The sequence below is a fragment of the Teleopsis dalmanni genome, chromosome 2 (assembly GCF_002237135.1).
Source record: "Teleopsis dalmanni isolate 2A chromosome 2, ASM223713v2, whole genome shotgun sequence".
Classification (NCBI taxonomy): Eukaryota; Metazoa; Arthropoda; class Insecta; order Diptera; family Diopsidae; genus Teleopsis; species Teleopsis dalmanni.
In genome coordinates this window covers 183,835,650-183,856,783 of record NC_051847.1, presented here as the reverse complement: position 1 = coordinate 183,856,783, position 21,134 = coordinate 183,835,650, and the positions used below count along the sequence as shown (strand labels likewise).

The 21,134-nt window shown below is 29.2% G+C and overlaps 4 protein-coding genes across 5 annotated transcripts in view; 2 read left to right on the top strand and 2 right to left on the bottom strand.

Moving 5' to 3' along the window:
- The first annotated feature begins 264 nt into the window (after positions 1–264).
- Positions 265–1,610, top strand: LOC119679900 (28S ribosomal protein S22, mitochondrial). Its single transcript, XM_038092488.1, has one exon. The coding sequence runs from the start codon at positions 388–390 to the stop codon at positions 1,558–1,560; it is 1,173 nt and encodes a 390-aa protein (XP_037948416.1). The 5' UTR covers positions 265–387; the 3' UTR covers positions 1,561–1,610.
- Positions 1,603–3,148, bottom strand: LOC119679899 (zinc finger protein 729-like). Its single transcript, XM_038092486.1, has 3 exons — positions 3,003–3,148; positions 2,904–2,941; positions 1,603–2,840 (listed from the first exon to the last, which is right to left on the bottom strand). The coding sequence occupies exons 1-3, from the start codon at positions 3,043–3,045 to the stop codon at positions 1,683–1,685; spliced, it is 1,239 nt and encodes a 412-aa protein (XP_037948414.1). The 5' UTR covers positions 3,046–3,148; the 3' UTR covers positions 1,603–1,682.
- Positions 3,149–4,542: 1,394 nt separating this feature from the next.
- Positions 4,543–5,502, top strand: LOC119680734 (cilia- and flagella-associated protein 20). The gene is made up of 2 exons (XM_038093690.1): positions 4,543–5,032; positions 5,097–5,502. The coding sequence occupies exons 1-2, from the start codon at positions 4,757–4,759 to the stop codon at positions 5,409–5,411; spliced, it is 591 nt and encodes a 196-aa protein (XP_037949618.1). The 5' UTR covers positions 4,543–4,756; the 3' UTR covers positions 5,412–5,502.
- A 2,579-nt stretch (positions 5,503–8,081) lies between these two features.
- The window catches only part of LOC119673903 (putative uncharacterized protein DDB_G0282499), a 51,957-nt gene continuing 38,904 nt past the window's right edge, over positions 8,082–21,134 (bottom strand). Inside the window, exons 3-10 of one of the 2 annotated variants that reach the window (XM_038085007.1) lie at positions 15,808–16,226; positions 15,526–15,740; positions 12,682–12,878; positions 12,165–12,308; positions 11,966–12,050; positions 11,816–11,897; positions 11,084–11,754; positions 8,082–8,516 (exon numbers count right to left, since the gene is read on the bottom strand). In XM_038085007.1, coding sequence (XP_037940935.1) covers positions 8,240–8,516; positions 11,084–11,754; positions 11,816–11,897; positions 11,966–12,050; positions 12,165–12,308; positions 12,682–12,878; positions 15,526–15,740; positions 15,808–16,226 — 2,090 coding nt within the window. In that variant the 3' untranslated portion in view covers positions 8,082–8,239. The remainder of the gene's footprint in view (positions 8,517–11,083; positions 11,755–11,815; positions 11,898–11,965; positions 12,051–12,164; positions 12,309–12,681; positions 12,879–15,525; positions 15,741–15,807; positions 16,227–21,134) is intronic. The other variant, XM_038085008.1, reaches the window with a different exon arrangement.

Sequence of the window (21,134 nt, the reverse complement as noted above, 5' to 3'; positions counted from 1 at the left end):
TTTCAGACATTCCAGTATCGTTCTTTCTCCATTTTAACCATTATATTTCTTTTTTGAAATTTGCAAACGCATTCATTTATATCTTTTTCTATGTCTGAATTATGTCTCTCTATTTTGTTTTCAAAGCAATTTTTGATATTCCAGTGCATATATTATATATATATTGGACCATCTTATATCTGAGCCTGGAAATCCTCATGTACATGCTATGGTTTTCCATTGTTATCGTATATCGATTTTTAATTTTCTAACATAAATGTCATTCTTAAGATCATATGGCTGTCAAATAAATTATCGAAATGGAAATGTCAAATCTGTCGTATTATTATCATGCGGTGATTGTTATAAAACTCTTTGGTGTAGTAAAAATATAAGTTTTCTATAAAAATGTTGGTTTTAGTAAATTTACGTAAATTGTGCGGGTTACGATGTGTGCAATTTGTGCATCCCAGCAAAAATCAAATGAAATTAATGTGCACAATTAAAGGAATCACATTGGAATATGAAAAAGATCCAGAGCCGCTTTTCACAGATGCCGAAACGCAAAAACTTCTCAAATCAATGACACAATTACAATTTTCTAAAGTATTTCGCCAAAGAACGGTAGCCGACAACACACCAACAACAAAGTTTATGACTACAGAAGAACTCGAACAAGCATTTAGAGCATCATTTAAAAAAGCAGAAAGACTACTTGAAATGCCTCCATTGGTTAAAATCAAAGAAGATGAACAGAGAATCATTTCCAAAGATCCAGCATTAAAAGATTTTTCAGATTCAAAATTCGTTATAAGCGATGTAACATATGGTTTACGACAATCTGAACGTAAAGTGGTCATACGTCAAATAGATGGTACATTAGAGTATGCCCCAATGGATGTGGTCAAACGTATAAATCAAATTTACGCGCCAATGACTGGACGCAGCTTGCAAACGCCAAAAATGTTTGAAGATGTGCACCTCAAAAGGTGTTTAGACGAACACAAATATGAGTTTGTGCTTGATCGGCTGCTTATGCAATATGAACCATATGAGAAGGAATTCCATCGCATCAGTAGCACAGTCTATCAACATATTAATGAGAATAAAGATTTCGATGCACTGCGTTCGACAAGGCATTTTGGCCCTATGGCCTTTTTCCTAGCGTGGCATAAATCCATTGATGATTTGCTCTATGATATGATACAACGCGATTATTTATATAATGGCGTGGAACTCATCGCGCTATTGTATAAAATGCATGACATATCCATTGATTATAGAGAAACATTAAAACGAATCGAGAACTGCAGACCGAAACGTGATCCAGCTTTAGAGGAATTACGAAAGGCTTTAAAGACAGATCAGAGTAATATACAAGAAGAAATAACTACAGCGATTGGTAAGAGATCTGAAGATTTCCAGGTGGATGAAATTTGTATTAAATTCATTGACCAATATATACGAGAACATGCACAGAAAAAGGTCCAACTGGAATTGGCGCTACAAACGCTCAAAGAGTGCAACGAGGAGAAAAAGCAATTGTTTGAAGGCCTAAGTAAAGCACATGGTGTGCAGTGAAGTGAATTGAAGTGTATTTTAAATTGTTAAGCGAAATATAAATTAATGTTATTAAATTTCGTTTTTTATTGTTCTTAAAATTATAAGGATAAATCACTAATGTTCTAGACATTTCGGTATAATTACTTTGACTTCGTTGTCCTTTTATTTGTGCCTGCGGACGTTGCATTGAGTTTTCTCTGTAAGCGATACTTATAAGCTTTTTTGCATCTTTGTAAATGTTTCGAATACATATAGGAGTTGGTGCAATGCTTCAAACAGAGTTGGCAAAAGTTTGATTGCGGTAGTCGGGAAAGAAAGACTTTGATGAGTACACGTTTATTTCTGGCAGAGTAGACTGGAAACACACGTATGCGATAATTTTTCTCACGCACCAAATTCGATATACCATGTACGTCACGAACTTTACCGTTCTCTAAACATTTCAAACGCATTGATAAATGTCGTCGCAATTCACCCATTGTGTGATAACGACGGTTGCAGCCGTCACAAATGTAAGAACGTTTTCCTGTATGTTCATTGATATGATCATAAAGTTCCAATAGCGATATTGTTGTGACGCCGCAACGAAAGTGTGGGCATTTAAATCTGTGTTTAAGTTTTTTAGCAACAGATTTCTTCTCTGCGTTTTCGTTGAGACATGGATGCTTATCGTATAAATAAACATGTTCAAATTGATGGCCACAAGTAGCACACAGCATCTTTGGTCCATAATGCAAACTCATATGTTTGCACATTAGATTGAAATTAATTTTTACTTCACCACAAACTAAGCACTCATGTTTACCATTTTTATGACATATTGTTTTCTCTTTGGCAAATGTGACAAATTCCAACTCTTTTGATTGCGCATTTTCTGTTTCTGACGGAGCGCTATTCATTGCATCAAATTCTTCTTCGAAATCAATGTCGCATTGTATTGCAACTGTTTTAAATGATTTATTATCAAGACAAACTTGTATGTTACGATTCCGCGTGGGATTGGGACCATCAGTTAGAACTGCAGCGTCATTCATTAGAGGAATTGCATTTACCCCTGCATCGACAGTATCAGAACGTACTGCCACTACTAAGGGCACATTAACGACACTTGCATCCATAGGCACATTACTGTCTTCATTAGTTTGTTCTACACCGAGTATCTGTGTGGACGTTACTATAATGCCTGCTTGAACTGCTTGTTCCATAGTTATACAACGAGTCTCAACAACAATAAATATTGGTAGTTCCTTGAATCCTATTTGAGAGTTCCTACATAAGGTTTGCATCATTTTTTCATCCTAACGTGAAAAAGAAATAAAATATACATTTATTTATTTATTGCTAATTAAATATTATTTAACCTTCTCAGCTGCTAGTAGCGGGGCTGCTTCCTTTGATTCTAAAATATAAGGAATTTTATACGTATAAATAATAAATTAAAATTGTAATTCCTTACACACCTGCAGCATGTTTCGCTCTGAATTTGTTTATATCTATATTCATCGCCGCAGTTAACAACAAATATTTTAACGTTAATCAGAGGAATATGAAACCTTGTCAAACCATTCAGTACTCCGCGGCGTATTTGACAAATTAACATGCAAGGGTTGCCGTGTAGCACTACGATATGGTACTTTTTATTAAAGTTGCAATTTAGTAGTTTAACAAAATAGCAAAATTAAAAACAAATATTTTGTTTTTTATTTAATTTAAAATGCAGCACAAGTTGTTAATCTGTCTGAAATTGATTTGATTCTTGATTATATTTCTTGAGTTAGTGCTATTACGCACTTTTACTCTATATTGGCTGGGGAGCTTATCTCTACCCCACACTAGGCTAAGAAATCATATCATTTATTTGTCTTTTAGTTGATGACGGAAAATGATTTGTAGAAACAAAATTCGAAATATTCGACAGTTACATTATTCTTTTTGATTGCAGAAATATTGTCAATATACGACATAAAATTAATTGTATGTGCTGTTTTAATACTATATATAATACTTCTACATATTTCTTTACACGATTATATCATGTTCACACTACAAACTTAACTGAAAAATATTCGCCGAAAAGTTATTGCATAAATAAATGCAGTAATCATAAAAAATAAAAATGCATACTAAATATTGACTGAAAACATTGAAAAGAAGCATTTCACAAAAATAAATCTAAATAATCGTAATCTGAATTCCGTTAGGAATCATATTAGAACTTTTATGACAAATATTAAAACAATTATTTATTTTATAAATTTGGTTTTTTTTAATTATCTAATATTATAATTTGAGTGTAAGAAAATAAATCACTTTGTGATTTACCCTGTTTTTATCTAATTTACCCTACTCGAAAATCTGGTAAATACCAACATTTGCTGTCATATCGAAATAATTTACTATTTCCCTTAATTTACCATCAATTTACTCGAACTCGCACACGGCCTATATATTCCATATTGAATCAGCAGTTCAGTTGTTAGTTGACTGCATTGTTATTGTTAATCATTATTTACTGATATGTTGCTTTTATTGTCGAAGTGCAATAACAATAAAAATAATATGCTCTTCAATATGCTTCTTCACAACTTCAATTTTGCATACCATATTGCTAAAATGTTAATCTGTGACAAATAATAACAATAAAATAATTTGTGTGAAATGTCAATATTTGCCATCAATGTTTGTTTTAGCATTGAATTGTTAAATTCAAATAACAAACCAACTTGTGCTGATTTATTCATACGTGTATGTAATTTTTGGCGGTGATTCTAATACTATGTTTACATTAAGTTTCTGAAAATTCTCCTCAATTCATGAAATGTGCACCTACAATATTTTTATTCGACACATTAACAATTTAACATATCTTTGGCAGAAGTTTAGCATGTTAAATAATGAAGAAAATGTATATTTTTCTATAGAAGTGTGAAAGAATAAATTTTTAAAATAATTTTTCATTAAAATAAGTCAAATGTTTTGTTTTTTTAAATAAAAACAATAACCATAGCAACATTTTTCTGTATAAACGTCTGAACTACTTTTTTGTTTTTATTTTAATCGCTCATGACAACACTGTTAAACAGCAACTAATATCGACATAAACAATACCATAACCTTAAAATAACGGCTGTTGATAGTTTCGCTGAAGATTGTTAAAAATTTAAAACAAATATATTTAATGTGTTGTGTTGATTTAATTTAAACAAAGAACAAAATGTTTAAAAACACATTCCAGTCGGGTTTCCTATCAATCCTGTACAGCATTGGTAGTAAACCGCTGCAAATTTGGGATAAGAAGGTTCGGAATGGTCACATAAAACGCATCACAGACAACGACATACAAAGTTTAGTACTGGAAATAGTTGGCACAAATGTTAGTACAACATTTATAACTTGTCCGCCAGATCCTAAGAAAACACTTGGTATTAAACTGCCTTTTCTTGTGATGATTATTAAGAATTTAAAAAAATATTTCACATTTGAAGTTCAGGTATGATATTCACGGCATTCTTTATATTCATTGTTATTTATATGATGAACAATTTTTTATTAAGGTGCTCGATGACAAAAACGTACGCCGACGTTTTCGTGCCAGTAATTATCAGTCAACAACACGTGTTAAGCCTTTCATTTGCACAATGCCGATGCGTTTGGACGATGGTTGGAATCAAATACAATTTAATTTATCTGACTTCACGCGAAGAGCATATGGCACCAATTATGTTGAGACACTTCGTGTGCAGATACATGCTAATTGTCGTATACGTCGTATCTACTTTTCGGACCGGCTTTATTCGGAAGATGAATTGCCACCTGAATTTAAGCTTTTCCTTCCCATACAAAAACCACCAGCAAAAGCTACTTGCTGAAATTTGTTTTATTTTGTTGTTAACTCTAATGACAGACTTTGTTTTGTAGTTTAAAGTTTAGATTTTTTCACATAATTTTAATTATAGTTAGGCATTGTAAGTTTCATTATTTAAATTATAATTCAAAATTCACTAAATAAAAAAAACTTCAATTTAACTATCATATTCTATTATAAAAGGACCACGATTTATATTCTATGTGGTATTACTAACATAAAAGATTGTTAGAGGAATTGATTTAACAACTTAATATATTTATTCAGTTTATGTGCTATTGTTAATTCATATTCTTTCTTGTTTCCTACAGATCTGTATTTAAAGGAATAACAAGTAGCAATATTGTTATTGAATGCGATTAACTAGTATTTTCTAACGCAGATCATTCTGTACCATAGATCAATTAAGGGTTCTTATATTCCATATATTATATTTATACATATTTCAAACTACCCACCCAATACCAAGCAGTCAGTGTGAGGGGAAGCACGAATTCATTAAACATATATTGTGCCATTAAAAGGCTTCTAGTAGGCTTACTATAACTTGTAGGAGTTGTTGTTCAAATCAGATATCCTACTAGATCTGATTAAAAATGTGAAATAAATTCTACAATAATATCAAACGGCGTTATATTTTCTGGCTTTAAAAGTCTTATATGCACTACAACCAATAATAATATATCGGCAGTTAAGTCCGTATAATAACCAATAAAATCACAACTTTTTGCCAAACTTCGACTCTACTTCAGCGCTTCTCTAGCATTTCGATACGCCTCTTGAGGAATGAGTCAAGAGAAAACCAAATATATTGAAATCGATGCATAATGACTAAATTCAATGTGTAATTCATGCAATTTAGTCATAGTGTTTGGAAGATTTTCTTCAAATGTGACTGCTGTTTCACAATTTCCTACTTGAAATGCACCAGTCATCCTATGGACTTATTAGCTAATTTTTTATTTTCTCTAAGCAATTGAGAGCGTAAGTAATGCTTACAAAATAGACTCCTGAAGCAAAACCCTAATCTATACATCCATAAAGTTGTTAGATAGTTTTATCATTGATTATTGGCTAGCATGGTCTGACTGATTATATGAAGATGTGATCCAATTAACATATTGGAAACAGTTTAACTTTTCTAAGAGAAAAATATCACCTTTAAAGGCGAAGAAATAATCTATGTTATTGGAATTGGGTAAACTAAACGAATTTAGCAGATTATCATCCTTTCAGGGCATTACGCAGCATGCAAATTTCAATAAAGGTTTATGTGATTTTTTAATGTTAATTTTATTATTAAATTGAAATGCGACCTAGGGATCTATTGTGTCCCTTTCATGTATTCAGGGTATTTCTTCAAGTTCAACTTCCTTTATAAGTTTTAGTATGTAACCTAGATTACAAAGTTTTATTTTTTATCGGATATGCAATACCAGCCTAGGATATATTTCGTTTACGCATCAGTACGAGATCCATCAGTTTCTTCCCTACAGAATTTACAAGTTTCATTAGAGTAAGTTTGCAATTATATAAAATGATAGTTTAAGCTACAGTGTCCTGTCAGAATTCGCATAATAATTTTCAAATTATTTTTAATTAGTTGAAAGTCCATATAAGCGATTTGGACTGTGATATGCCTGAGAGATTATCTCAGTATATCTTTCCTTGTTTCTCTTCTTTCCAAATAGGTGAGAAGAAATTAACTCCTTTCAAGCCATAGAATGGTTTTTGGTCTACAAGCAGTTAAGCTGCTTTTTTATGGATAGTTTTTTAATGTTAGTAATGAGTGTTTACACTCATTTTCCTAGGAGGCCCTATGCCCCACCTAGGAGAGAAAGATAGCAGTAAGTAAGTAATGAGTATTTTTGCTATATATGGAGATGCATATTTTGGATAGATGAATAGAATCTATTAGATAGCAAAATTTAGAATATTATTATAGCTTCTAAAACATATCAATAAATAACCATGTTTCTACTGTATGTTTGTTAATGTTGAATGCAATTTATTTAAAATGGCACTTAATAATAAAAACGTATATATAACTTTTATATAAAATACTAGTAATATAAACAATATCAGATTTTAAAAATGCTATTGTTCGAATTCGAGACTTATTCGATTTAGTTAATACAATTATTTTCTCTTTGTATTACTATATATAATGGATATATATTTTTTGTTATATGTATTTCTATAAAATATTTAAGTAGTTGTACAAATATAGTATTTCGTTTGCATTTTAGGTACATCAATTTTTATACAAAATTGTTAATATGCACAAAGAACTGTACAATTTTCTTCTTTACTATGCTACATAAAACATACAAGGACATAAATTACAATTATTTATATAGAATTAATTAAACAGTAAAAAAAATAAAACAAAAAAAACAATAACTTTATAAATTAAATAAAAATAAAAAAATATTTACTATCATTAATATTATACTGGATTCACACAAGAGTTTTATTTGTAATTTAAACTGTCAAAAATTTTCATTTTGTATTGGAAGCAAAAACAATTGACAGCTAAAATTACAAACTGAAATCTTGTGTGAATTCAGCATTATCATGATTAAAATGGAAAAATTATAATAGAAATTAATATCTAATAAAGTTAAAAGTTTATAAATATTAACAAAATACACACAAACATCAATGTATAACTAATATTAATAATAACAATAAATTTTAGTTTAGTACTGCAGAATGGCTTAACAAATTTCGAGTAATTTTTAAATAAATTTTTAAATAAAATTAATTTTTGTTCGTATTTAATTAAAAATGAGTTATGCGTAAGCTGCGCTTTGAGATTCTGTGCTAGCACTATAAATCGGTTATGGGTCCCGCAACAGCCACTTTAGTTGGAGACTGCGTTGGATTGGCGAATGCTTGTGAAGAATGTTTGTTATTAATTTGCGTAAATGCGTTTGTGTTAAGTGGTGACGTATGTTGCCACTTCATTGGCTGTGACACTGTACCTCCAGCATTTGAAGTGTTAAGACCAACACCCATTTTGCTACCATCACCATTTGCTATATTCGAGGAACCATCTATGTTGTGAATGGAATTAACACGCATATTTTTAACCAATTTTTCAAGTCTAAAATGAGATTAAGACAAAAATTACATATAAGGACTTTTTGTTAGTTTTTTTTTGTTTGTTTTCTGAATAGAATCAAACAATGAAATGTGCAAACATATATTTAAAATAGAAATAGTACGAAATCTATAATATTAATATATTAATAAACATGCAATAAAATAGAACATAAAAAAAATAGTGTGATATTGCTAAATATTTAATATGCTTGTTGTGTTAAAATTATGATTTAAAGAATGGAATTCAAATAACATATAATGATATATATAAGTGTTGATTATTTCTAAATCAATAATGAAAACCAATATAATTAATTATAGTGTGGATATTGTCTAAAGTAAATTTAGAACAATATTATATGCAACTTAACAATATTCTATTGTCTATATTTGTGACATAGAATTCCATTCCACTAAGGTCATAAGATCCATTACATTTTAAAATGAATTTAATAATTTATAGCATAAATATATAATATAAGCATTATTTATATTAAGTTTAGTATAAGATTGTATGGTAAGCTAAATAATATATATTATATTGTTTATATTTGTGACATCAACAGGAAAATATTAAGTTGAATATGTTGTGGATTATATTATATTAAATTTAAAAACTAAATATATTGTTTATAAAAATACTTTTTACTAAATTTTTGTTCTTGCGTTTGTTCTTATATATCTTTTTGTTACTAATAAATATTAAAATATTTGCATTTATTTATATTTTTATGAGTGCTAAAGTTGTATCTGTTATATGATTACGGAAAGAACTTTAAGTTATGCATTTTTAATGTTGTTGTTGTAACACAAGAAGAGCTATATTGCAGGAAATAGGAATTACATAGGAGTCTATAGGAATGGGATATATTACTGAGATGGGAATATTATGAAAGGAATTACAACATAGGAATACTTGAGTAAGGATATGGATTAGGTAGGAATGAATGAGAAGAAAAGAGGTTGTGTGGAATAAAGAATATATGAGTGGTGGGATTTAATTCAAACCGTTCTGGATCGAGAAACTTTGCCACTTGCATAAATCGAAGCCCCAACAGGGTTTATACAACTTCTATATTTTAGCTCATTTTATTGAAAGATTTCAATAAATGTAAAACAGTTCAATATGTTAAATTAGAAGTTCATTGTGGTAAAATTCCGTTTATTTCAGAAAATGAACATTCCTTTTTATTATTGTTTGTTCGCAGTTTTCGTTTTTCAAACAAAATACGGAGAATCTTCTTAAACGAATAAAATTACTTATGTTGAGTTTAAACCCTGGAGCCAGTCCTCTACACAAACGACCAAGTGACAGTTTTTATTCTCAACAATACTAGCAGGTCTCTTAGGGTTACAACAACAATCGATTTCGTCGGTATCCGCCTAAGAGAGCCAAGAGGGTATTTATACAAATTTTATAATTTGAACTAAGATTAGTTTTATGGACTAATTTATGACAATTAGAATGATTAGATATAAAGATTTATTACTATTGAGCGATACCAGATAACGTGATATCTACAGAGATTTTATAGTAGAAAGTTTTGCGAAAGAAGTGTTTAAAGCACTACATCATGTTTTCACTGCGACTAAAACTACTTATGAAATGAAATTAATGAAGTTGAGATTTAGTCGTTTCCATTAACATAAGCTGATTTATGCATGTGAAATATCTTCTTTGTTTACATTATATATATAAAAAATATGATAAATATTTTAAATTTTTGTAATTTTTCTTGTGGGAAATTTATTTTTAAGAGTTTTATTTTTATTTTATTTTAAAAGGATCTTTTTCGCCTTAAATCAGTTGATTTATATACAATGAGCTTATTTATATGAAAGCTATTTGTATGGTAAATTATTTTCATTAGCGCCTTAAATGAGACTAGTGGAAACATGGTGTTACTTAGTCAGAACCGTCAAGTATTTTTTAATGATTTTTGAAAATATAATCTTAGATTAGACATAAGTAGGATTTGCAATTGGATTCTGTTTGCTGTAGTTACAGTACATACGTTCCACGGTATCATATCATTAACTCATAATTTAAACAATAAAATATTGACAATAATATATTGCTTAAATACCCGAATTTCAACATTAGATATAGTCTCTTACACTCATAACTACTTTTGCACATTAAACAAAAAATATTTAATATATAAAATATTTATAACTTAATTATGTTGTATTAAAATAACTAAATAAGCCTATGATATATAAAATTTGTGCAGTTATAAAAATTGCAATTACCAACTTTTAAACTAAATAAATACACTTTCTTATAAACAATTTGTGAAAAATATTTACATCACTGGAAAAGTGTTATAAAAAATAACTGTTATAAAAATAAGTGTTATAAACTATTTTAAAATATTGAATTGAAATGCATGCAAACTATATACAATAAACGTGACTGTTTTCCATTGCATTATAACAAGAACATATTTGGTAATTTTTCAAAAGCAATAAAAATGTTATCAATTAAAAATTATAACTGGCAAGCAATTATTTAATACAAATAACTAGCAAAATAAAAATATATATGTAAATATATATTAAACCCACGCAATAATGCGATCATCGGCTTCTTTGCGTGCAGCTACGGCCACATTTAATTCTCTTTGTAATTCTTGAGTTGCAGCCGCTGATGTGGTGGAATTGCTATGCATTTGTGCAGATGACGTCTCTTTATTATTCGATTTGGTTGATTTTGATTTATCTTTTTTTCGTTTTGTATCTTCAACTGGTGTTGTAACTAAAGCGAAATTTGGTGGCGATAAAGCTTGTCCTTTGTTGGTACCAACGCTACCATTATGTAGACTTGTTCCAGCACTACCAACACCACCACCACCGCCACCGCCACTATCAGTGCTTGAAAATGAATTGCGCATATCTTGTGGACGTTGTGTGTTAACAGAAGCAATATCGGTTGTGGAAGTGGTTGATGGAGTTTCATGTATATGCAATGGTTCATCTTGTTCTTCAACGGATAATGATGATGCTGGCTGATGATGTATAGTGCCATAATTTAAATGTAATGGTTGTGTGCGACGATTATGCGCTTGTGCATATGATTTACGCATACGTAAAGTTTCATTTTCATATATGATATCAGGCGCATTGCGATTATTAAATATTGTACCAAGCATTTGACGCATATATTTATTTTCAGTTTCAAGATGATTTATACGTTTATTAGATTCTTTACGCTCCGCACGTAAATGTTGGACTTGTGACTATTATTAATTAAAAAAAATCATTAAAAGGAAAATAAATTATCACAACTTTAAACTATACCTTCAAATCTTCAATGTCACGCATAACACGTAAATTAGACTCGTTCAATGACCACTGACGTTCTTCGACTAAAGCTTTTACTCTACAAAAATCCATATAAAATACTAATTAAATTTATATTCTAAATTAATAATTTAACTTTAAACTCACCTATTTAATAACGCATCTTCACGCACACGTGCAGCCTCCTTAACCTCACGCACAACATCAGTCATCATGCCGGGTGTATAAGCGCCTAAAAGTATAGAACATAATAAATATAACAAATAAATTTAAAAAACATATGTATATAATAATTAAAATACAACATATATACAATTGTAAGTAATTGTAAATAATTTAAACATACCTGAGTGATAAGTTGGCGCTGGACTTTGTGTACCAAATCCACCGCCAAATATCATTGGTTGACTGTGGGTGCTTAATCCACTCAAACTATCTCTACGGTGTCTTAAACCCCAATTGGGAGCGTGCTTTAAAGCTTCAATATCAACTATAATTTTTTTCAAGAACAGATAAACAAAAAAGATAAACAAACATTACAATACAATTACAAATACAGGAATTTACAGAAATACAGAGAACACATGGAGTACATGGAATAAAAATGCATAAATATTTAAAAAAATATAAATGGTAAAAGTAAATAAGATAGGATTTGAAATTTATGATCTACTTTAAAAGCATTAAGTTGAAGTGCGAAGAGATAACGCGTGCATAAGTATAATTATTGCAAATATTTATTGAGAAATTAAAAAAAAAAATTAATAATAATAAACAATTTTTTATGCATAATGAATTCAATATTTGCTGAAGTTTATCTGAGTTTGGTTTGAAAATTAATTCCATCAGCTTTGGCTCCTCACCTTTTGTCTCATGTAGATTTCGACAGATTTTGGAATTCGTTTCGTGAAGCAAATTAATTTGTTCCATTAAAGCAGCAAAGAATTTATTATTTTCAATTTCGGTTGTGTTGTGATTTCGACGATTTGGCGTATTTTGGCCACTAACTTTGGAATCATTATCTGAAGGATTCAACAAGCAGGGATCACTGAACCTGAAACTATAAAAAATACACTTTTTATAAATTGATTGAAACTGATTTTTTTTAAGGTTAATATAAATATAAAGATATAAGCTAATTAATTTAAAGTTATCGTAAAGAGAAATTTTGAGTTTTATCATTAACTTATAGCCGTAGTAAGAAGATGAGTCAATGTCCCAATACTATCACAACGGATACTATAAACCGGAATGCTTTCTATCATACTAATAAAAATCATGTTATAAAAAAAAAAGAGTTAGCCTTTATTCTGTAATTAGATATTCTCATCGTTCCTATGCAAATATCTTCTTACTAGCTGCTTTTCTCTGACTTCTTGTTCTTATTGCTGTTATTGTAACCCGTGGGGATGAATATGGAAAGAAATATAAAATGAATTACAACTACAAATATACAAATATCCCGACGAGCTACAACAACAACAACAAATACAATTACAAACACATGGATTAAAATATAGTGGAGTGAGTAAAAGAAACATTGTTTGGAATAAGGAATGGATGAGAGGATGAGTGAATCTTGATTGAAACTAGTCTGGGTCGAGGATAAGAAAAGTTGTAACTTCAATGGATTGAAGTCATATATCAGTAGAGTTCAAATTAGTGTGTATTAAAGCATAAGAAAAGATGAGAGACGTGATGTGGGTAAATCTGCAGTTAAGGTACACATTAAGAATTGCCGATCTATACGTGATAAGAAACTCTTCAACATGTGGTTATAAACTAACCATAGTGGATTCTATATAAAGATATTCATTATGTCACATGTGTTGGCAGTTGGTTGAAATACACAAAGTTACGGTTTGAAATTACTGGATATTACCCTATTTGGATATTTTCTGTATTTCACAATATTTTTAATGAGCAGAAGATAATCTACAAAACTACTTCAACCCATTTACACAAAGCTAGCTACAAAGCTAGACAATTTGCAAAAAGCTTAAAGAAATTGAATTTATCTTCTGTGGCTCGTTGCTGAAATAAGACGAAAACAATTCAGGTCGAGATAGATTATATGCAAAAAGCAAATACTCTGTGTGATAACAACAACAAATCGATTATTTTTAAAACATATGGTAACTACCATATGGACCATAAACGAAAATATTCTGTGAAAATGTATAATACTTTTGAAGAAAAATGAAAAATTAATATATAAATAAATCTGAAACAACATTTATTCAAAAGATATCTCCAATGCATTAATAATTAGTTTTTAATTGATAATATTTGCCAATAATAGATGAGTCAGATGTAATAATTATCAGTTTTTTTACTGGTAAAGGTAGTACCATTAAATTGTAAAAAAAAAATAACATGTTCTGGTAACAGCCAGGTCTGCGTATCGGAGCCTCCCGTCAATGGCATTTACGGTGATTGTTTCTGATATATTTTACAATTAAATAAATGGTTCGTGAACAGTCCCATCAAGAACTTCTACGAAGACTCATTTAAGGAGAGGCCTTTCAAAAGTAATTCATACGAAAATATTCAATTCAAAAAAAAATTCATCACATCTAGTGTTAGGTTATAGAAAACCGTCTTGAATCCACAAATTATCTTAATGATGGGTAGAGGAATGGTCAAGCTAGAATCAGATAGAAACATTTATAAAGGCCAATGCTGACGCCGAGTCTATCTCTATACCGCCCTATCGTTTAGTGACCTGTAAAGACAGCTATTAACCTAGATAACTCTGATTTGCTTCTACGTATTAAAGCAGAGATTTTACATTTGAATAATATTGCCCATATAGCCATTGACCTTACTGCTGAGGCCATATAAGCCCACTCACTATTTGTCTGTTTGCAAAAAAATGGTCATAAATCAACATTCGAATGTAGCTGACAGTTGCAGTGATTGAAATAGGGGTATCCGTAGAAGAAGCGCCCAGCTTAGAAAACTCATATACGCGTTCATTTCGTACTATTTTATAAGCGCCCAGCCTAGCAAGCGGTCATTTCCTACTATGTTAAATGCTCGGAACTCAAACTAGAGTTACCTCACACCTCTTAGTTAGCGTCGTTATATCATGCCTGCATTCTAACACTAATCTGGAAGAAATACAGACTGCTGATAAAGCTTTATTAGCTGCTTGACTGTCAGTAAAAATATAGATTCCCTTTATGCGAAAGTCTATGTTTAAGGTAAGACAGAGGTAGAATCGGAGAACTCATATCTAGTGTAAAATGATTCTAAATATTTTGAGGGGAGTTTGAACTTCATTATATATGCTACTATCCATTATTTATGACATTATATAAATGATCAAATATTTTTAGACAATTAAACAAAAAAATAAATTTTAGTTTTATTTTATATATTTTAAGAAAAATTTACTAGATTTGTTGCACCTTTCCAATTTTATCACATTTTATAAAATTGTTGAAAAAATATTTAAACTTTCACTATCACTTTTTTGTGCCTAAAGTGCATTATTTCTGCAAGTGCAGTTTTACAAGTTTTTTTGTTGTTGTTTTTGAAATAGCATAATAGCATAATTACATGTCGTATAAAAAGTAACGACCTTTTTAAGTGAAATAATTAAAAATAATTAATTAAAATGCCTACTAGTGATTAATATAAATAGTAATATAAATAATTTCCTGGAAAATTATTATTGTTGAAAAATAAATGAATAAACTTACCCTCGACTTATATTTGGATTACTGCCACTGCCATCCAAAACATCTGTGGAATTATTTTCATGTTCCGATGAATTACCAAGCATATTTACAATTGGTGGTAAGCTGGCGAAGTCCTGTGCACCATCATTGATGGGATAAAAACCACTGCTATTCGGAAACATCATTGAATAGCGATTGTAAAAGGAATTGGATTGTTTATTGAAATTTGGCACATTCTAGAAAATAAATTAAAAAAAATTAAATTAGTAATTATTATAAATATATATTCTTAATGAAACTTACACGTTGGAAGCTATGACTAAAAGGTGAAGTAAATGCTGAAGGATACGCCATGGAGGGTTGTGAGCTACTGTTTCGCATGGCGAACTGTTGTTGGGAATGCATTGAATTTATATTGAAATTATTCATATTAGCAGCTCCTGTATGCATTTGTGTAATATTTTGTTGTTGTTGTTGTTGCTGATGTTGTTGTTGCTGTTGCTGTTGCTGACTCATGGAAGGATTTTTGCTAGCTGCTATATTAGTCACGGTTGCTGTTGTGGGATTATAATCTAAGAACTCGGACGATGAAGATAATTGTGTATTTGAAGCGTCTTTTAGACACGTTTCTAGCCAAGCATCCAAATGGTCCTTGGAGTAACCCGTACTAGGTACGGTTATATTACGTGATTTTAATTTTTTACGTTTGCCAGTATCTGAAACTAAAAAAAAAAAATCAGTCAAATATTTAACAATGTGTTGTATAATTCAGACAAATTATTTTTAATTGATATATACTATATTTTATTTTTATCTTTTTTGAAATGAAAAATACACTTTATATGCTTCAGCGGTTACAAGTACTAAACAATCGTGTGATTTTGTGTAATTAAAAGTTAAAAGTGAATTAAACCTAATGATTTCATTGTGGGTTGGAATTTAAGTTGGGAATTGAATTCAGTAGTTTCAATTAAAATTAGTTTAATTATTGATTGATTTTTGGTTTCCGTTTAGTTCGGTTTTTACTTTGAAATACTTTAGTATCTCAGTACTCTTAATCCATTGTAATATTCTTAATACGAAATACTGCATTTAAAATGGAATAGAATAGAACGGAAAATAAAATCTATTAATTTTATTTATACGAGTATAAACGTTTGCACTTTAAATAGAATTAAATACTGAAGTCTTATAAGACTATTTTATATTTTATATTTTCTATTTAGTCAAAGATACTTATGCTATGCTATCATTTATTAATTCAAAAGGTGACAAATGAATCATATTTCTTTTTATTTTTTGATTTGACTCGTCTATTTGTCATATTCAGACTTTTCACTTTACAACATTTATATTTCAAAATATCGTGTTTTTTCATATCTACACGTAGTCTACCCATAAAGACTTACTATTGAACAAAACTGCGATATATTCTGAAGACACCACCTATTTCAGATACTAAGAGAAAAAATGCTATTGACAAATTTTTTTGGCTTCTGAATATAAATCATAGTTTCACGTTTCAAAATTTAATTTCCGGAAAATGTCAAAAACGAATATTTTTTATTGAAGTGTAGCAAATTGTGAACAGATAGAGACTGGATTTTTCTTCTGTGTTGTGTCATGTAGTAGGGGGGGTCATATAATTTTACTAAATTAATAAAGCACGCAAAGTTTCGACACCAAAGATACTATATGCCATATGTTAATTTGACTATTAATTGGAATCACAAAATTTTGTTTTTTATTTTAAATATACAAAACATTTTGATAGAGATCAGAAATTTACAAATTACAAGACACAAACGATATAATACATTGTTAAACCCTTACCGAAAAAGATGTTGTGTGCAATATCTTTATTCAGCTCTAGTTCTAACATCTCGATACACTAGATATAATTACATGATCTTTCCGAAACTGGTCTAAAAGTTTGATTATAGTGCATTGCTCAAAGTATATAGAATATGTTTTTATAAATAATAAAATGTTTTTTATTGGTTGTAAGTATATAAAATATCGGCACAGATATTTAAAATATTTTAAGATATTTTAAGTATTTTTAAAATGTATATTTGTAACCAAGGCTTTGAAACAAAAATGTATTTGTTCCAGCTTAATAATATGAGTTCGGTTCCTCTAAAATATAGATTGATGTGTTCCGATCCAGTCAAACGAATCGGATAACGATTGTTAACGAAAATGGTGAATAATGTAAACGTTATTGGTAAACCATATTATTGATTCCGGTCAATTAACACGAAGTCGTCGCTAATTATAGCAAACAGATAATAAATATTTTAGAATACATAATGCATTAGCAAATCAAATCTTTAACAATCACAAGTAAATGTAAAAATGTTACTTAACGTATCATATTTTTGAAAAAGATTAAATAATATTCTCATTCATTATTTATTTACAGATATTTACATCGTGCGTAGGAAAAGGAACCTCAGGCTTCCCTGAGGGTATTAACACTCAACCTGATACTTGAGACTTATTCTGATTTTCTATTTCGAAACTTAAATTACCCTATGGAAAACATATTAAAATCGATCAAACCCATAAAACAAAATTCGTTGAAACATTTAAGGACCATTCCGCGGATAGTCCTTATAAAAATGTTTTAATGAGTGGATAAAACATTGGCACAAGTGTTGCAACAAATGGAGCTAAAGTAAATATAGTTTAATAATGAAATATTTCGTACTTTATAAAAAAATTCCGGTAGTTTTTCCGGTTCTTATTTTTTTAAAAAAGTTATATACGTTTGGTTGCTTATTATCTCCATTAGTTTTTTATATGCTTTCCATTGTAGACCCGAGCAAAAAATACATAAGACACAGAGCCCTGAAGTTATATTGGAAAATTGACAAGCTATCCTACTTACCACTATCTAATCTTAGAGTAATCACTTTCCGCACGGGGAGATACGCAGATCTTAGATCAATCACTGAATAATCATGAAGCTTATAGGGAATATATAATTTAGTCAATGAGATGGGTGGGTACTACAAAGTACCCCCAGCTATCAAAGAGTAAAAGTGCCCAGTTGCGCTGACTCGAAAAAAGGATCAAGATACATTGTAAGTTTTGTAAAATCATAATTTTGGGATAATGTATATTATTTTCCAAAATCCTTATTATAAAAAATCTCAAGTAATCCACAGTACTTTTGTGAGGAAAGTCTAGTTATTATTTCAGCAACAAATTTTCTTTTATATTAGTTTTCTAATTTGTAGTTCTATATAATGAATACATAATTCATTAAATTAGAATAGTCAATGATTTAACGAATACCTCAGGACAAAAAATTAATATGAAAGGATATCTGTTATTATAATAATAACTAAAATGCCCCACAGAAGTGCTGTGGAACACTTCAGGAGTTCTTAGCAATGGTTTAAAGAATTTTGTTGTTGGTTGTATTGGCATTTGTGAAGATAGATCCATATGATAAATGTATTATACATTATAATATATTACATATTATAATATAATATATATAGAATTATTAGTCTTAAGTTATATTTACTACTAAGTCATAATTGTAAATTTTGCTGACTTTATTTCATTATTGTCTCCAAAAATTTTTTTTAATTTAAAATGGTCATATGTTAGCTACTTTTTTAATTAATTTAAAAATTAGTTTTTATTTTAAAAACGAAATCATATTAAAACTAATGACTTTCAATATAAACATTGTAGATATTGCACTTTATTTGGAGTCGTATTAAATATAAATCGTAAGCATTGCATGTGTGTAGTTCTGATGTTATTTTTAAACAAATATTAATCATCCTTAAATATTTAATAAAAAACAGATGTGACCGTCAAAGAAAATAACAAGAGAAACACAAAGTCTTTCGCAAATAATTCAACACACTACAACACATGAGATACAGTAAAGTATCTGAATGAGAAAACTATCTCAACAATTAATTGTTCCGTACAATAATCGATGAAACACGACACTCGAAATAATTTAATACTGTAATTAAATTATAAATTACGACAACATTTTTTGCTCAATTTGTGCGCAAAGTTGCATGACAATAATTTTTTTTTAATTTTATTGAAATGTAAAAGTATTAAATTTCGCAAAATATGCGATACTTGCGCTCAATTGCAATAAAATTAAGAAACTGCAAAACAGCAGAAAACGCTATTGTATCGAGATTGTTGACATAAAAACATACATAAACAAGCAATTATTATTGTAGGCGGAATCAGGTAGTGACGAGTAGTATTGAGTTACAAAACAAAAATTGATTGAAGTAGCTATGCAGTAGCTTTTTAGAATATTATTTTAAATTGCTTCAACTTTAGATAATTGAGTACTAATGTAGGCATTAGCGCATATTACCTATAATTTCAAAAATGCGCCCTAAGGCGTATACTAACATAATGGATTCAGTAGAATTGAATCTAATCATGGCTAGTGTAATCTAAAACTGACGAAAGTGTAAATAAATATAAAAGTAATAAAGCAACAAGAAAGTAATACAAAAAAAATAGAAATAGAAAAGAAAAATTATTTAAAAAAAAAGAGAAACAGAATAATATCATGTTTCCACTGTTTCATTTAGGCATTTGGTCGTTCAGGTCGCTAATAAGAATAATTTAACATACAAAGAGCTTTCATATGAAAGCTAAATGAGCTCATTATAAATATATTAATTGATTAAAGGCGAAAAATGTCAATATAAAAAAGAAAGAAGAAACAGAATAATACCATATTTTCATTGTCTCATTTTAGCATTTGTTAGTTAAAGAGTAATTGAGAATAATTTACCATACAAAGAGCTTTTATATAAATGAGCTCATTATAAATAAATCTACTGATTTAAGACGAAAATTGTCGAATGCAACCCTTAAAAATAAATTTTCCACAAGGGAAATTACCAAAATTTGATATATGTGTTATATGTTTTATACGTAAAATGTAAACAGCGGAGCTATAAACAAACTTACTAAGAAAGTAAGTAATTAATAAAATCTTTGTTTTTATTAATTGAATATATAATATATAAAATGTATATAAATGATTTAATATATCAATTATATATTTAATATTTTGTGTTATGTTTATTAAGTGAAATTTCTATAAAGAAACATAAGCTCTATTAAAACTTTTAAAGAATTATCTGACACAACATAAAAGCTCTTTCACATGCAATAAGTAAATTTTATCAATGGAAACGACAAAATTCTAACGTTACCCAAGTAACTTACTAAGGCCGTGTGCGAGTTCGAGTAAATTGTTGGTAAATTGAGGGAAATAGTAAATTCTGTCAGTATGGCAGCCAATGTTGGTATTTGCCAGAATTTTGAGTAGGGTAAATTAGATAAAAATTAAGTGTTACCATTTTGAAAATTTTATAAGATGTTTTAATAAATAAATAAATAAATTTGAAACATTTTAACTAAAAATAATGTAAAGTGTAATAAATAAATAAATAAATATTTACATAAGGAAATCCCTAGAAAATTTCAATTTACTTTATCTCAATTTACTCGAACTCGAACACTGCCTAAGTAAAGTGACAACATGGTATTCGCTGTAGTGAAAACATGATATAATATATATAAAATGATCTTGTGGAAATTAATCCATAAAATAAACA

Coding starts and splice junctions, on each gene's coding strand:
- LOC119679899 (XM_038092486.1), bottom strand. CDS start 3,045: ATGAATATAGATATAAACAAATTCAGAGCGAAACATGCTGCAG. Junction 2,942..3,002: donor CAGAGCGAAACATGCTGCAG/GTGTGTAAGGAA, acceptor CTTATATTTTAG/AATCAAAGGAAGCAGCCCCG. Junction 2,841..2,903: donor CGCTACTAGCAGCTGAGAAG/GTTAAATAATAT, acceptor TTTTCACGTTAG/GATGAAAAAATGATGCAAAC.
- LOC119679900 (XM_038092488.1), top strand. CDS start 388: ATGTTGGTTTTAGTAAATTTACGTAAATTGTGCGGGTTACGATGTGTG.
- LOC119680734 (XM_038093690.1), top strand. CDS start 4,757: ATGTTTAAAAACACATTCCAGTCGGGTTTCCTATCAATCCTGTACAGC. Junction 5,033..5,096: donor ATTTCACATTTGAAGTTCAG/GTATGATATTCA, acceptor TTTTTTATTAAG/GTGCTCGATGACAAAAACGT.